This window comes from Nylanderia fulva, unplaced genomic scaffold (assembly GCF_048542155.1).
Source record: "Nylanderia fulva isolate GAGA-0341 unplaced genomic scaffold, ASM4854215v1 Scaffold12, whole genome shotgun sequence".
Classification (NCBI taxonomy): Eukaryota; Metazoa; Arthropoda; class Insecta; order Hymenoptera; family Formicidae; genus Nylanderia; species Nylanderia fulva.
The window spans coordinates 4600774-4617824 of record NW_028189409.1 but is presented as its reverse complement, the minus strand read 5'-3'; the positions used below and the strand labels follow the sequence as shown (position 1 = coordinate 4617824).

Here is a 17051-nt window from a genome sequence, read left to right as displayed (position 1 = left end):
TTCAACCGAATTTTATATTAAAATATAATATTACTAAGATATATACAATGTCAAAAATTTAAAGAAAAATATCAGAAATAATGTTTTATTGCATTTTTTTCTAAGAAAAACCTGATTGAAGAATGTATGGATCATAGAAGATACATTTGATTTGGAACACTCTGTATATATACATATATTTTTCGCAATGCCTGTTACGACGCGTAAAAGCAAAAGCTTCATTTTATTCATACGTCCCAGTAGGGAAGCTGTAAAATTGTACGGAGATGGTGCACGAAAGATTAAGATTAAGATCTAGACTAAGCGTTGGGAACGGAAACCGGCGCGAAACTCGGTGCATCGCTAAGGGAGAGGGGTAGATCATGCGCTCTGCATTCACACATTTGTCGGCACGAAGGGTGGCAGGGTTTCCCAACCCTCGTCAGTTTGACGCCGCGTGCGAGCGTATACAGATCTGTCGTGACCGTTTTGACTCGCGAAAGGGAAAGAGGAAGAAAAGGGAGACAAAGAAGGCGAGAGAGAGAGAGAGAGGAAAAAAAAGAGTTCGTCGTTTTCTTTTTTCTTTAGGAAATTGTTGTAAAATGACGACTGTCAGGATGAATCTGTACACTCGATTTGCCGATCCGACTTGAAATCGACAATTAATCAAAAAGCGCGAAAAAAAAATATTTAACACACATTATTCGTCAAAGATTATATTTAATATAATATAAGGTAAACTGCATGCAGTTTTTAGGAAACGAGAGATGCATATAAAAGATGCACAATTTTTTTTTTAATTTGTGTGATTGAAAGGATGTATAGTTAATTCGATTATCAATCTTGCACGTTTATGATAGATAAGCGGTTACAAATGATTCACGTATAATTGTTTGAAAATTATTAATAATGCAGATTTAACGCAAAATGAAATTTAAAGCGATATTGCTGATCAATTGAGATAATTATAAACCAGCGTTTCGTGTTTAATTGTTGAGATTTTCGCTATTGATATTTGATTTAAAAAATATACGATGCAAGGCATTGTGTGATCGAAAAAAGATTGCCTCGGATATCGTTAAAATTAAATGCACTTTAAAATGATTTTTAATTTCGAAGGGGCAATGTATTATTGTGGATTTCAAACCAATCTATAATAAAAGCCGTAAAGCAGATTATCAGGAAATTTATGTTAATCTTTTGGTGCTGTGAACAAAATTATGTAAAAAATATTTCTTTTATTATCTATCTCTTTTACAGAATCTCTAGTTACAGAACAAAGTAAAAAATAAATTCTCATTCCGGTTTTTTACTTTTTCCGTTACATTTTGTTTATGAAAATATAAAAAGAATGTCGAGACGTTTATTATTGATATGAATTCCGGCTAATTACTCGATATTGCAGAGAAATTCTTCAGCTCTTTTTCAAAACGATTATTAATTTGACCTGTTCAAAATGATATTTCGATGTAGTGAATTAGATTTTTGACATTTTACCGATTATGATGAGAATGGCTAAAATTTCATAAAACCTCAAAACGCTTATCACAAAATCGAATTATTTCTCGTATTCGAACATTGATTCATCTCAGCGCAATTATTAATTTGCGTAATTATGGAACAATCTGTCGATGCGAATTTAATTCTCATTAATGAGACCCGAACTCTCTAAATGCAATTTTTGACGTCAATTTGATCGGTAATTTTCGGGTAAAGTTACGCGAATATTTCTCTAGATATCTTTAGAAAACTCGATGATTGATTTATCGTATAATTAAAGGCACATTTAATTTGTATAATCAACTATTGTGATAATTTATACATTATTATACTTTGATTTGTTACTTTGACTTTACGTTTAAATTTTCTCAATAACAACTTTGTTAGAAAACACGAGAAATTTATAATTAAAATTACAAAGAAAAAACATTTTATATATTTTAATATTTTTATTTAATATTATTCGCATATTTATGTTATACGGATAGCGTTTGCTTGACTAAATAAATAAATAAATAATGATTGACTAACGTAACGTAAGAAAAAAATATTAATTAAATAGATAGTACAATAATGCTTACAATCTCAATATTGTCATTAATAGCTAGTAGGATAAAATGGCGATACACGCGTATGGATAAATTTTTTGTCACGTGCCAATTTTTTTGTAAAAATACACCGTCAGATAATGTGAGTGCGCCATAATCTATGATAACGTGCATGTGAAAATTACACACTTGGGAAAGACAAGTTAGAACTGTCTCGTCGCAAAGTGAAAATCTCAATTAATTGCAATTATCCGTGAAAATTGCTGCCGGAGGGACATATCGTAATGAAGAAACACTTTATATTCTCGCTTACTGAATCGCGAAAGGTAGCGATTGTGTGATAATTATGCACGATAAAACTGTCGATCGGTTATGGTGATACAGGACTTTCCTTTAACAGATCGAATCGATGTAATATCCTCTAGATATTGATCGAGGGTTTTTATCTTTGAACATTTTTCACACGATATTCCCTCGCCAATCCTCGATCATCTCCAGTAATGCATTAGCGCCCAGATTGAACTTTTGCGAAAAATTCCGATTCATAAGTCGCGCAAAAGCTGTGGAAATCGAAGCTGCTGTAAGAAAAAGAGAGGGAGGTAGTGAAGAAGAAAGATCCCGATATATACGGTATAGCTCGTACGCAAAAGAAAAAGGAAGAAAAAAATACTTCACGCCTGGTCTAATCTCAGCGTCGAAAACAGATCACCGACAAATCGATTTGTGGTTCCGAGTGAACGTGTTTATCACTGGTAAAAAAAAACAAATGCTGCAAAGTTGCAAGCGGAAATTAAGTCGATTGCAGGGATGTTGAGAGACTGTTAAGCACTCTGGATCCATTAGGAGATACGATCTATCAAGACCTACGGATTAGATCAGAGAAATGTAAGATTGTGTGACAATTTTTCTCTCTCTCTCTTGAAGATGCTATTCGTCACTAGGATCTATTAAGCATTGTAGAGTAAGAAGAAAGAAGAAACTCTCAGCATTTTGCGAAGATGTTACAGAGCTATCTACGCAGACTCTATAGGAATTCGGGAAGAACGTAAGAATTATCTTCAGCAATCTTATAAAATTTTCGCGTTGTTAGTGATTATTAGAAACATATATTGTGTAAATATACGATTGTTCAAAAAATCATAATCAAATTGTAATAATGAAATATCACGTTGGTCTCGCGAAATATCGTAGTATAGGGGTAAACGTTCCCGGGAGATGGAGAACTACATTATTCGGAGATGTGCTGATGTTAAATTAATCTCAAGAAATAACAATATATATAATTGCGCGCGCTAAAACTTTGAAATAACGATGTCACATTATTGCGAGCGATCATCGCTACGAATCCCCGCGTAATAAGCGGACGATAATAATTCGCCGTCGTTGGAAATGTCAGGATCAAATTCAAGAATCGGGTTCGCAGAAACGTATCGTCGCGAGCGGATGTAACAAAAGCAGCGACAGCAGCAAGTTAGCAAGCGGAAAGATGCGCGGCTGAAGATGAGTGCGTCAGGTTATTGGTGCGCGCTCATCCTGCTCACGTTCACGCAAGATTCCCTCGGCAACCACTACGAGAAGCTCCTCCAGATCGAGAAGCCGAAGGGGTATCTGCGGCATCAGCAGAACCACCGCACGTCGTCCTTCGTCGACCGCAAGCTCGTCGACGCCGCGGAATTCCGTGCCGTTGAGATCCTCTCGAAGCTGGAGGGTCCCTCAGCGATTCGCTCGATCGCGGAAATCGCTCGCGCGGACGAGGAGGGAGAGAGTCGGTCGGAAAGTAGTCGGCCGGAAATCCGTCCGATAATCGGGCGAGAAATCGGATCCTCCGGGAGGATGTGCTGCGAACATTCTCGCGCGACGGAGAAACGACTCGCTGTGGGGACTCGCTCGGCGGAAATGCGTTCGCAAACGATGGAAGAGCGAAGTCGTTCCGCGAAGGAAATTCTACCGATGATGGAGATCGAGTTGGCGGAAGCGTCGTCGAACGTCGAGAGATCGCAGATCCGGCACGGAAGATCGAGAAGTCATTTCGCGCGGCAGAAACTCGCGGAGGATCCTGCGTTGAACGCGGAAGCGGCGAATAGGATGAAGAGCAGCGTTCGCGTGGATCGCGAGAATCACTTGAAGATGCGTCAGGTGGAAAAAGTAAGTGACTTCCCGGAAACATCGATTTCGCTGAAGCATAATCATTCTTGGCTTCTTCAGCGAAATTTCTCAAAGGATAACTCGGCCAACAGCCAATCCTTCGATAAAATCGAGGATAATGTTCCGGAGGGACCGGAAAGTTTGCTCAAGCTATACCAGGCAAGGCAGGGAAGTGGGCCGGAGGAAAGTTCCGCCATTCCTCTCACGCGTAATCTTTCTCGGCTGCTCGAGCAAAATTTCTCCAAGGATAACTCGAGGAGCGGATTCGCGGATCAGCTCGAGGACGAAACATGGAGAAATTCGAAATTTGATACGCTTAGGGCGCGCCATTCGGAGAATCACGGCGTTATGCGAGCGAGTCCCGATCCCCTGAAGAGTCTCCTCAAAGACGATCCCTTCAGCAAATTGAGGAAAGCGATGTTCCTGAATAAAACCATCGTATCGACAGCCGCGATTGATCGCAACACGACCGAAACGCTCGGCATCGATACGGCCGAAGCGACGAACACCGGCGAAACTATCCGGGATCTCGAGGAAGAGGAGGAGGAGGTTCTTCAGGATGTAGTGGTGGATTATTCGGGTTACGAGGAATCGGCGAATATCTCTTTCCTCGATCGTTCAACCCGCAGAAGACCGCAGGCCACCCAGGTCGACATCGTCACGCGTTTCTTGCGGATAATCGAGAACCAGCATACATTGGGCGACAATTGCACCGCCGGCACGGATTTAAATCTCGGCGAGGGCGTCGTCGACCAGTACGCGCAAGAGAGATTTCGCCTCGAGGCGGAATTTGCCGTAAATCGCGCCAACATGCTCACCCGCCTTTGGAAGTACGCCCCGGAAGTGATGCTGTCATCCGAGTATCTTTTACACGCCAGCGTCCTCTCGATGGTGGAATTCGACGAGGACATCTTCGCCGCCGGCAATTGCTACGACAAACTGCAGTATCGGAACCGTTGGCTCTATTGTCCTTTTGCCCATAGGCTGACCAATCAGGATGGTATCCTGGTGAAGGATCTTGCGATCCAATACAAGTACTTGAGCAACAGCAGCGAGTGGTTCTACATCGCCAGGAAGAACGCCGAGAGGGTGATCGCCAGTTTTGAGCAATTTAGTCGAGGTTAGTTGTTGAGATCTTCTTCTCTATTGCTCTCATTAATATTGCAGGGGAAGAATCCCCATCGATCGATCCTCTTCCTCGAGACTCTCGAGGGGCTCTCTAGTCAATCAATTCTTTCTTTATTCAAGAAATTAAAAGCGAATCTTTCTCGAAGCGATTTTTTTCTCAAAATTAACGTTACAAAGAACTACTTAAGATAAATAAAGCGAAAATTGTGCGAATAAATGTATAGAGGTCAATAATGATTATTTAATGGATGGATTGCTAATGTCAATTCATGAATTATGAAATTGCCCGGGGGAGGGGGTTTTATTTGAATTTCTCCAAGCCAAACAGTCGTTCATCCACTCGATTCGTCGAATTAGTCAAATATCTCTATCTCTCAGTTATAACTAGGGGAAAAAAGGAATATATTTAAATTTTAATTAAATAGTTCGAGGAGGAAAAAAGTTGGGCGAGAGTTTTCGGGTAGAGAGTTTACATACTGGTGCATCTGGCGACTCAGCAATATCGTTTTCTATAATACGTAATTGTGTGTACCAGGAGTTGAGCAAGTCGATAACAAAACGAGCGCGGACGTTTGCGAATGCCTGCGGGCAACATTACAACAGCCATGTACACTCGACAGCAGTCAATTAGTTTAACAAGCATTAATCGGCAGTAGTAGTGTAGATTTGCAGCAATATAATTATATAAATAATAACATATATATAACATAAATAAACTCTCCCCGCAACATATATTATTGCAACGCAGTTGCTTTATCACGCTGACATTGTATAATCATCAAATTATAATCATATTATGATAACACACGCGTTTTATTTCAATTAGTATTTCATATATTTCTTTTTATATATTTATTATTGATTTTATATTTATAATTGTTCGATCATGAATTTTCTTTTTGCTTACTGCGCTTAAGCCATAAAGATTGCTAGCTGTTGCAAGCATTTTTTATCTTCTAATTCTAATCATCTCTTTACAATCTTTTCTGTTTTGTATATCCGTATGTCCGTCTAGAAGACAATGGTGTTTGCAGACGCCCGCAGCGCAGCATTCATCTGCCTTCTGGTTAAACAAACTGCCCTATTTTCAGTAGACAGCTACAATAATTACATTTTTTCGCGTTTAATCTTTTCGCTCCGCGAACTGAAAATGAATATTACGAAAAAATTTTCATCTTTCTTTTAAGATTTAATTCTAATCTTTATTGTTCTAATTTACAATTAGCAAATACTTAATCATCATCTTCTTTTAAATCATCTTTTTTTAGGAACTCTACAAAATTTGCAGTGAATTAAATCGTATAAATTAATTAGCTTCGCGCGAAATATTCGTAGCGAATTTATAAGAATTCCTGCTTGATAACTTTATGCAATAATGAAGAAGTTCTATGATTTTCTCGAGACCTCTCAAAGAACTTTAATTTACGATAAAGCATGCATAATCGTCTCTTTCATACACACAAAGTCTATTCCATATTTTGAAATATATTTCCAGCAAGAAAATTTAATTCCACATTTAGTTTCTATGTCCACCCGCGCCGCATTGTAGTAAACATTTTCAAGGAAAAGCTTTGCCAATGCCAATATGTCCACTTTCTGTCTTAAGTTACTTAAGTTTGACTCGCGAAATATTGCTTTTCTCAGTAAACGGTTTAAGCTTGTTAACCCTTCGCCAAGTAACTTTTTTAATCTCGCCAATGAGAGGCAGGTGTCCTTTTTAAAATGTGTGCGAGGAAAGAAATCATACAACAGATACAGATAGAAACAAAGAATGAGAAATAGGTCACACACAGACAATTTAATTATTTTTTTAAATATATTAATGAAATTCTTTTTCTCTGTATATATGTCTCTCTCTCTCTCTCTCTCTCTCTCTCTCTCCTACATTTAAAGTTATAATAATTATATTATAATTAAAATATAATTATTTTATTTGGTAGAAGAAATTTCATTAATATGCTAAATTACATTAAGAAATGTTATTTTCCGGTAAATTAATTTAAAAAGCAAAATACATAAAGTAAAAAATTGCATATTGTTTTGTTTTACTTGTATGGAATTTTTGTGCATATCTTTCCTAATGGATTTTAAAATTATATGTGTAAAACGTGAGAAGTAATTTTAAAAAATGTATATAATATATTGAAAATATAATACATTATTCTGTAACAAAAAGAGAATAGTATAAAGAGAGAGAGACCAATATGAAAGTATTTAAAAATTAAAGAGAAAATGTGCGTTAAAAAATTTAGTTACTTCAGTGCATAGACTATTAAAATAAGTAATAATTACATACATAAAATGTATACATTGATTTTTTTATAAAATTTATTAATAATATATATAACTATTTTCATTTATCATGTGTTAAATAAATTCTTTAAGAAAACGCATTATTAATGATTCGAAGCAATTCTATTTAAATTAATAAAAGCACTTACTGTTAGTACATTAAGATTTTATAAAAAAAGTATTAGAGATGTATAAACATGATACTTTTATCTTTCAATTGTTGGTAACTTATACTTACTCTACTTTATGATTCTTGCTTGAGGCTTAATCAGTAATTATAAAATATTAATACAGAAAAAAATAAAAGATAAAAAAATGCAGAAAAGAGAGGCTTTTCTATAAGATACTATTTTTCTCGATGAAAAAGGCAAGGCGAGTTACACGCATCGATGAAATCGAAAAATCTATCTCAGTAATAGTGTAAGCTATCAATAGAATTCTCCGAAGTAGAAATAGCTTAGCAAAGGATCCGGACAAAGAATTTCTTTTTAACAAGGAATGGACAGTATTCCTTAGACAAGATGAAGGTAATCTCCTTAGAGCAAGTAAATGTTCAACTTTATAACTTCGTTTTTTCGAAGTCTGTTCGTGAGGAAGGTTAACATACAATCTTGTCTTAAAACAATAATCTCATACCCGAATAAAATCGTTAAACGGACGAATAATTCGCGAGATACTTTGCAAACGAGAAAAAAAAAGATGTATGCAATTAATGCGTAACTCAAAATTTGATTTAAGAAATAACAAAATTTTGCTATCCCCCCAGAAATCATATGGCAACGAAGTGATATAAGAGATAACGATGAATAATGTACAATAGCAGCAGAAAAGAGAGAAACTTCTTTGGCACAGCTCTTCTTATTTATAGAAGTTTAAAGGAATAGTTCGTGATATATGTTATAGACTTTGAGCCAAGAATTAGGTGTTACACGTAGCGAGGAAAGTTATGAAGTATATCCACTGCATATATTTATTAGGTGTATTATTTATTAATTGACAGGAAGAATAAAATAAGATTTATGACGAATATGAACGAAACTTTTATATTTATCGGGATACTGAATATATATTTGCGATATATTTACATACTTAAGATATCTGAAGAAATTTATTTGATATTAATTATAAAATATTTAAAGTAATACATAAATCAACAATATTAATTTTTCAGAGTACTGTAAAGTATCCTAAATTTTGAAATGAAGAAAGGGTAGAAAGAAATATAATAGAGAATTAATTCTGATGAGGTGGCTCTTTTTAATCACGTTCTCGACATTTTTAGCTCGTGGGGTCTTTACGACGTGTGCGAGGATGATTCTGGAAAATCTCCAAGAGATAACAAAAACGGTTCAGAATGAACCGTTCCGTGATATAATGCGTGTTCAAAAGTATAGTAGCACACCATACATTCTCATTTTTGCCTGAGGATGCTTGCGTGTTGCGAAATCATCCGTCATTTATGTCCGCACGGAAATTATGGAAGCTTTGTTGTGTTCGTATGCGCAATATGAATTTAACACCGAAGCCTTTGTTGTGGATGGACCTGCACGTTAAATTAGAAATTCAAATAACCCGATATAATTTCGCATTCCGCGAGTGCTATCGAATATTCGCCATCGATCATTTCATTGGCGGATTTTCAAGCGAGATACCCGCATAATAAGATTATAATGGTCAAAATTATGATGATTGCCGGTTATGTAATTCATCCGATTTGTCTAATTCCTTTGTCGATCCCGCCGCTAATTATCTCCAATGATTATCCGATTCTTAAACGAGACTCGCATAAGAAAGAGTTATATACTATAATAATAGTTATGATTTATGATCGCTACTCTGTAATCGAGGATCTATTAATTATATTTTGTTTTCGAGGTTTCATTAGTTTGTCTCAGTTATACAATCATTATTATTTATTATAATATTGTTTATTAGGACACATTTAAAGAAACAGGAAATTTTTTTATTATCTTTTTGAATTTGGAAAAATTGATTTTATGATTTTTATTAATAAATTGAAATAATATATATACACATATGTATATATAAATTTTGATATCTTAAATATTTTATTTTATTCATCTAGTTACTTCTCCATCTATTTGAGTTTTTTTCCAATTTTTTGGTAATACTCTGACTCGCGAATAATGCAGCTTTTTGCGAGCGAAGAAAATTGCTTTGGTTAGTAATGAGTGTTTGTACATTAATCCATTAGTAAACGTACGCTTTTTATTAGTGCATGAATGCACGAATATAAGGAACGAAACCGGCACGATCGATCGATCGTGTACCACCTATCGAAAATAACTGGCCTTTTGGCCTGAGGTATTAGCAGAAACATTAGCGCTCTCGTTCAGGCATTAATTAGCACGTAAATCAAGCGCGCATTAATTAATGCATAAGTCAGTCGCACAATATGCTGCCGACTCGCGCAACATTCAACATTTATGTAATTGCCATTGTCCTGTTTTATCAGTTTCATGGAATTTAGCACAAAAAGATAATCGGGTTTAAATGTACATGTTAAGCAAAAAAAAATAAATTATTATATTGAAATATGCTTTTAATTTAGTTGTGCAATTGTGATTCTAAAAGTAGATAATACAAGAGTGTTAAAGTTTTCTAACTTATCGAATTATTTATAATAGATAGGACTTTATAACACACATTCTCGTATTTATATACATGATTAATTGATAGATGATTTAGATTTGGGAACAATCTAGTATATAATAATAATAAATAATATCTATAAATATGTAAAATAACTCATGATTTTAAATTAAAAAATTATTCGCGTATTTGTTCGCGCTTTAATTTATTTTATTAATTTTCTCTCGAGAAGTAATTGCTTTTCCCAATCATTATAGTTTATTCTAGAGGACTTATAACACTCATATTTGATGCAGCGTCTAATAAATTACTTCGGTTAATTACACACATTTTGTCGCTATAATTTTTTCGCTAATTCTATTCGCTAATAACATATATATATATATATATATATAGTGAATAGAATTAGCGAAAAAATTATAGCGACAAAATGTGTGTAATTAACCGAAGTAATTTATTAGACGCTGCATCAAATATGAGTGTTATATATATACACACACACACACACACACAAGATTGCAGAGATTCACGTACATACATATACATATAATTTTCTCTCTCTTTAAAGAGAAATTAAAATTTAAATATATAAATTTAAGACTTAAAAAACCAGATCTCTCTTATAATATTTTAATGATATATTAATAAATCTCTCTTTTTTCTTTCTCGCTGAATGTGATTAAAAATTTGGAAAATGCAAAACGGACACTTTTTTACTTGATTTTACTACACTAGACTTGAAGTGAGAAAAAAGAACCGTTTCGCAGTCATCATCTTTCTTGTTATACGGAGTTAAAAAAAACTGGTAACTATATTGCGCGGAATTTCCGACATGATCTATGATACCGATCGCATCCTGCAGCATTTGAGGCGATTGGAAAAGTTTGTTTTGTTCGAAGAACATAAAGAATCCGACTTGGATTTTAATAGAGAACCGGCTCGGTATTACTTCACGTTTCTACCCAAGATTCTTGATTGTCCACCGAAATTGAATGATCACGGAAGAAGAAGCAAAAACGAAATCGAATTATTTCGTCAGATAGCACGATCCGTTCAAGAGGAAATAAATTGTCCTGAGACGTGAAAACAAGACGACAGCTGCCGATGTTAGAACAAACGATGTTCTCCGGACCGTTAAAAATACAATTGGAAGCCGCGTTTGTTCGGGATACGCTCGACTGAGAAAATTGTGAAATAACAATTACAAAAATAGGAAAATTACGAAAAACATTTTTCGCTTGAACATTCATTGGACAATTTATTATAAAATGTGCGTTATAAAATATATTTTATTTTATAACACATATTATATAACATATGCGACCTATATATTTATATCTTTTTAATAATATGTTAAAACTGTTGCTTTAATATAATATCAAGAGAGATCCGTTTCTTATATTTCTTCACCATCTCTATATTTGATACTTTTAGTAGGTTAATGCGAATCTCTGTTTCGTTTTCCATTGGGTTCTTATATTCTTAGATTCTTATTCTTGTTGCACATTTAAAGTATAGCCATCTGATACTGGATTTTATTTTTAGATATGACCGACTCGAATGATTTGAGTTCTTAAAATTATCAAAAGTATAATACACAAATATTTTCTAACTATTTTTAAAATATTGATTTAAAATAATAAGAGAGTTTTTATTAATAATATAATTTTTTTAGATGTTATGCAAAAATCTACAAATAATAACTTATATGTATGTACGTGTGTATAATAAAATGTTTATAGCGTTATATTTATAATTTTTTTTATATATAAATACTTTTTTAAATAAAGTCAGTGAATTAACATTTATGAATAGTTATTTTAGTTATGCAAATGCACTGCAAACAATAAAATCTCACTGAGAAAAAAAGCAGTTGGTACAGTATAACTGAAAATTTTACTTAAATTTTATTATTACAAAATTAGTGAAACATAAAACAGGGGGCAAAAGTTAGAGTGAGTATTTTAATTGAAGATCAGTAAAATACTTATCGATCTTCGCTGAAATTCACTGCTTTAATTAGTAGTATTTTTACTGATTTATATTAAAAGAGCATGATAAGCAGCCATAAAAAGAGGACGAGAAGAAAAGAAAATGTTTTCTCAGATTGTTAGATTATTAATTTTTCTTAGATCAATGAGATCATTTTTCTTAGATTAAAAAAAAATTATCTAGCTCCCTCGGATGAATCTTTACATCAGCGAATAAAGCAAACTCCTTGAAACTTTTTGTACAAAGCTGGTGACGTTGTGAATAATCGCTGTTGTTTTATTCGACCTCGCGAGTATCTGCGGCTATAAAAGATGACCCAGCACGATCCGCGCGATAAATAGAAAGGTCACTGGAGAGCTTTAAAAACCAAAATTGCATTAAAGTATTAAAGTGCCGAGATCGAATAGTGCAGTGCGTAAAGCAAAATAAACGGAAAAAATGCGAGAAATATTTATTTATTTATTTAATTAAAACAAATTTATTTTATTTTGTTACATTATATATATTTTTTTTTCGATGCTATATTAATATTTGTTTATATATACCAAGCTGTCTTTATGAAGCACACAGATTTATCAACTGAAAATTGTTCTCTACACACACATACGTATATGTATGTAGGCTTAATTATTTATTCTCGCGATCGATGTTGTTTACTGCTACGTTAATTAATACGAAATCAATATATATATATCTATATATATATATATATATAGTTCGTCGGTATTTATTCATTTCTGGTTGCGTGCTACGTGCGTTTGGAGTGCGTGCGAACTCACGTAAAGCGGAAAATGCGGATTTATTGGGAGAGTTGCGAGAGAGTTGACGATTCTCTCACTTGGATTCTATCGCCGTACAATAATAATGGCAGAGTCGATCATCGATCTCTCGTAGCGGCTTCCTCTCGGTCATAAAACCGCGGGGATAAAAGGGGAAAGAGAGCTCGCTCGTACAATTCATGGCAATAAAAAACGACCGCGGGGAATATGAATCGAAGCCGGACGCAACACGCCATCATTAAAAGGGTAAATCTTTAGGGGCAAATCGATGTCGGCGCGAATGTTACTCGGCGCGATTTCCGATTGTAGTGTCATTAGGTAGAGAGAGCTTATATCTTTCCTCTTTATTCTTTCGGAAATTTTAACAGGCTTTTAGCTTCGTCTCCTCGGCGCTAAATCATTTAAAAAAACATGCAACGTCACGTGATATTTGACAACGTTAAGCTTAACAATCTGGGAAACAACTTTTTATATAATTATATATAAATAATTGTATAATTATACATATAATCGTAAAATTATATGTGAAATGTGTCCATTTTTACACATAATTATATAAATTTATATGTAAATTATAAGGGTTCATAATAAAGAAATACTTATTTATATATATATATATATAAAATAAATAAGTATTTCTTTATTATGAATATATATATATATTTATATAATTATATATAAAAAACACTTTTATTTAATTATGTAATTTTATATATAATTTTGCGATGATATGTATAATTTTATATATTTCTATATAATTTTATATTGTTATATATAAACAATTTTTTCCCGGAAGACGAGCGTTTGGGAAAACAAACGGGAAAGTTAACGATAAAATTGTCAGAATTGTGTTTCGTATCTGCGAGCTTTTGAAAAATTCTTGCTTGTTAAAATAATATTTTATACACTTGATGTCGAGCTTATATTATTATTAAATGTTCGACGTAAAATGTGTTGAAAATAAATGTAAGCTTATTTGATTTTTGAAAATAAATGTATAAGCTGAATAAGCTTACATTTATTTATTCTTAGCACTTTTTCGCGCCAGTATGCTGTTTCTTTTGTGGATTCTTCTTGTGACTTTTCTCTTGTAGGTAGAAACATTATGACAGACCCAAGATATTTTAACGATTTTATGTGGACACGTTTAGTGCCTGATGATACGTAATAATTAAAGACCATTTCTACTGGCTCGATCCATTAAGCCGAGAGAGCTTTCGTGGAGATTGAAATGTTTAAATCATGAAATATAGGATGTAATACCTATTAAGAGATTTTAGTGATATTACGTAACTTCACTAAATACTCGTCTACTTTAGTTGACCCACAAAGTACAATATGTCTGTTTAGATGTAGATTAAAATCAGCTGAGAAAATTGGGAATATTTCTCCCCGTATATAGGTATATATCTCTTCTCTTTGATTTAATATTATAACATATAGATTTACATATATGTGCGCATATAATGGCTTTTTGCTCAGAACAGAGAGACTTCAATTTTCTCGTTCAATTCTTAGACTTATATACACAATGAAACATTTCTCATTTCTTCCGTATGAATATAATATCTCTCGTTCAGTTATTTATTCCCTTCAAATATTCGAGGTGAAAGACAAATGTGTCACAAGTGCGATAATTGGTGCGGTGGAACGTGGATATATTTATTGACAATGTAATACATCGATTGTCCCGGAAAGATATGCGGTACCCTTCACACACAAGACCGTTCGACATTTCACTTATAATCAATGACTTGCCTACACGGAATGTATTCAAGGACAATCAAACTCTTTCAATTATGTATTTGATGGAACCTGCTGACGCGCAACAAAACGGCCGAGATCTAACGCGTAAATTAAATTCGACGAAAGTTTATAACGGAATAGAGAGACCGAGGGGTAAGAGAGGGTGTTTATTTGAAAGCGTAATTGAAACGTTACACTTCGTAACGTTTATTATATTATTGTAGAGACACTATGTATGTGTATTTGTATATATAAAATCAAGTATCATTGATAAAAGCGCCGCGTGTTGTTGTGTTCGATCAAGTGCCTTTATAAATTAAATTAATTCGTAACAATAAAACAATATTGTAAATTGGAAATTATATTACACAGTTTAAAGAGAAATGTCTATCTAGTTGCAGATGATGCATATCAAATATATATATACATACATGAAAGAAAGAAATTAATTTGTAAAATATACATTGCAATAATTTATAATAGTCTCAATAACGAAAAACATTTAATTGATAATGTGCATTGAAATATTCACGATGGATAACAATATTGATATAGTATATTATACTTATATATATGATTACATACGCATTCATATGCATACACAAATAAAAATTACTGTTATACTTTTGAAAAAATCTACAATTGTTTTAAAGGTATGAAGCTTTATTTTTAAAATGTGAAATCGGGGCTTTGACTTTGGAGCAAAACGATAATTCTCGCTTCAGCGCGAGAATTAAATTACATTTTCGACAAATAAAATTCTCGATAGAAACTTTGCACACAATCTTCCGAAAAGTTTTTGTCCTCGATCATTGTGAAATCCAGTTTCCAGAGTTACATCTTAATAAAGAAAAAGTCCGGTCTTCAATTTTCGATAACTTGCACGAAATCTTTTTTCCTTTCTTTTATTTCTTTCGATTATCGATATGCAGTATTTAAAGTAAAATTTTTATTTTTATTTTAATAACAATTATGTATATATAAAAATCGAAAAGTAGAATTATAAATTTTTCCTATCTTGTTTTTTTATTTAATAATTTTAACAATTAGATTATATTAGACAAATGAGAACAAACTCTAAGGCGAGTATAATATATACAATTATTAATAATGATTAAAGATATAAATAATAATTGAAGAAATAATAATTAAAAAACTACAGCATATTACGAATTTGTTTTCTTTACTTGCGCTGTATAAAAACACAAACGTACACATACACGTGATTGAAATCATATGCAACACTGCCGTTATTTATCTTTTCGCTTCAGTGCGTTTTATCTGACTCCGCAAACAATTCGTCTGAATAATCACTTTTTTTTTATACCGCTCTGTTGCATCTTCGTTCGATATATTGCGAATATCAAAGCTGGATCCGATTTACGAGTTTTCAAAAACTAGCAAATCGGATCCTACTTTGATTTTCGAAAATATTGAAGTTTGGACAAGACAAAGGCTCCCTGCAAACGTCTCGTTTGCGGGAACAATGTGGGAGCATAAAGGGAGACTTGAAACTCAATATTGTGCTTGCGCACAGGCACGCGATGTCTCGAATGGGCTCCATCAGAAAATTTCAAGCACTTTCTGCGAAGAAGCCTCGAGTTGTTCAAAGCGGATGTGCGCGCGAAAAATCGACGGAGAATCGATTTCACAAGCGGGATGTAACTCCACGAGGAAAGAAGGCACTTGACTTACGTAACTTTTCGCGTTCTGATTTATTGGGATTTAATAAGGTATTAAAATATTATATAATATTATATAAGTAACTTATCGATCTTTGCTGAAATTCACTGCTTTAATTAGTGGTATTTTTACTGATTTATATTAAAAGAGTATGATAAGCAGCCATAAAAAGAGGACGAGAAAAAAAGAAAATGTTTTCTCAGATTGTTAGATTATTAATGTTTCTTAGATAAATGATATCATTTTTCTTAGATTAAAAAAAAATTATCTAGTTCCCTCGGATGAATCCTTACATCGACGGAGAATCGATTTCACAAGCGGGATGTAACTCTACGAGGAAAGAAGGCACTTGACTTGCCTAACTTTTCGCGTTCTGATTTATTGGGATTTGATAAGTTATTAAAATATTAATATAATATTATATAAGTAACTTATATAATGCAAGTTTCATTATTTTTATCAACTCTGATATACGCGTTATTTAATGTTATTGTGACTATTCTTTAGATTGTAATACTTTTTATTCTCTCAGCAAACCATGAAACTAATTTTTCACGCGGCAAGGAAAACTTTCTTAGACAATACAACATATATTATTATCTATCGCAACACACAGTAATTTGGGAAAACTTTATGAAGGATAACT

At 33.4% G+C, this 17051-nt stretch overlaps 1 protein-coding gene across 1 annotated transcript in view; it reads left to right on the top strand.

Annotated features, from left to right (window-relative positions):
- The first annotated feature begins 1878 nt into the window (after positions 1–1878).
- Positions 1879–17051, top strand: part of LOC114935298 (uncharacterized) — a 96052-nt gene continuing 80879 nt past the window's right edge. The window contains exon 1 of the mRNA XM_029308103.2: positions 1879–5292. Coding sequence (XP_029163936.1) covers positions 3528–5292 — 1765 coding nt within the window. The 5' untranslated portion in view covers positions 1879–3527. The remainder of the gene's footprint in view (positions 5293–17051) is intronic.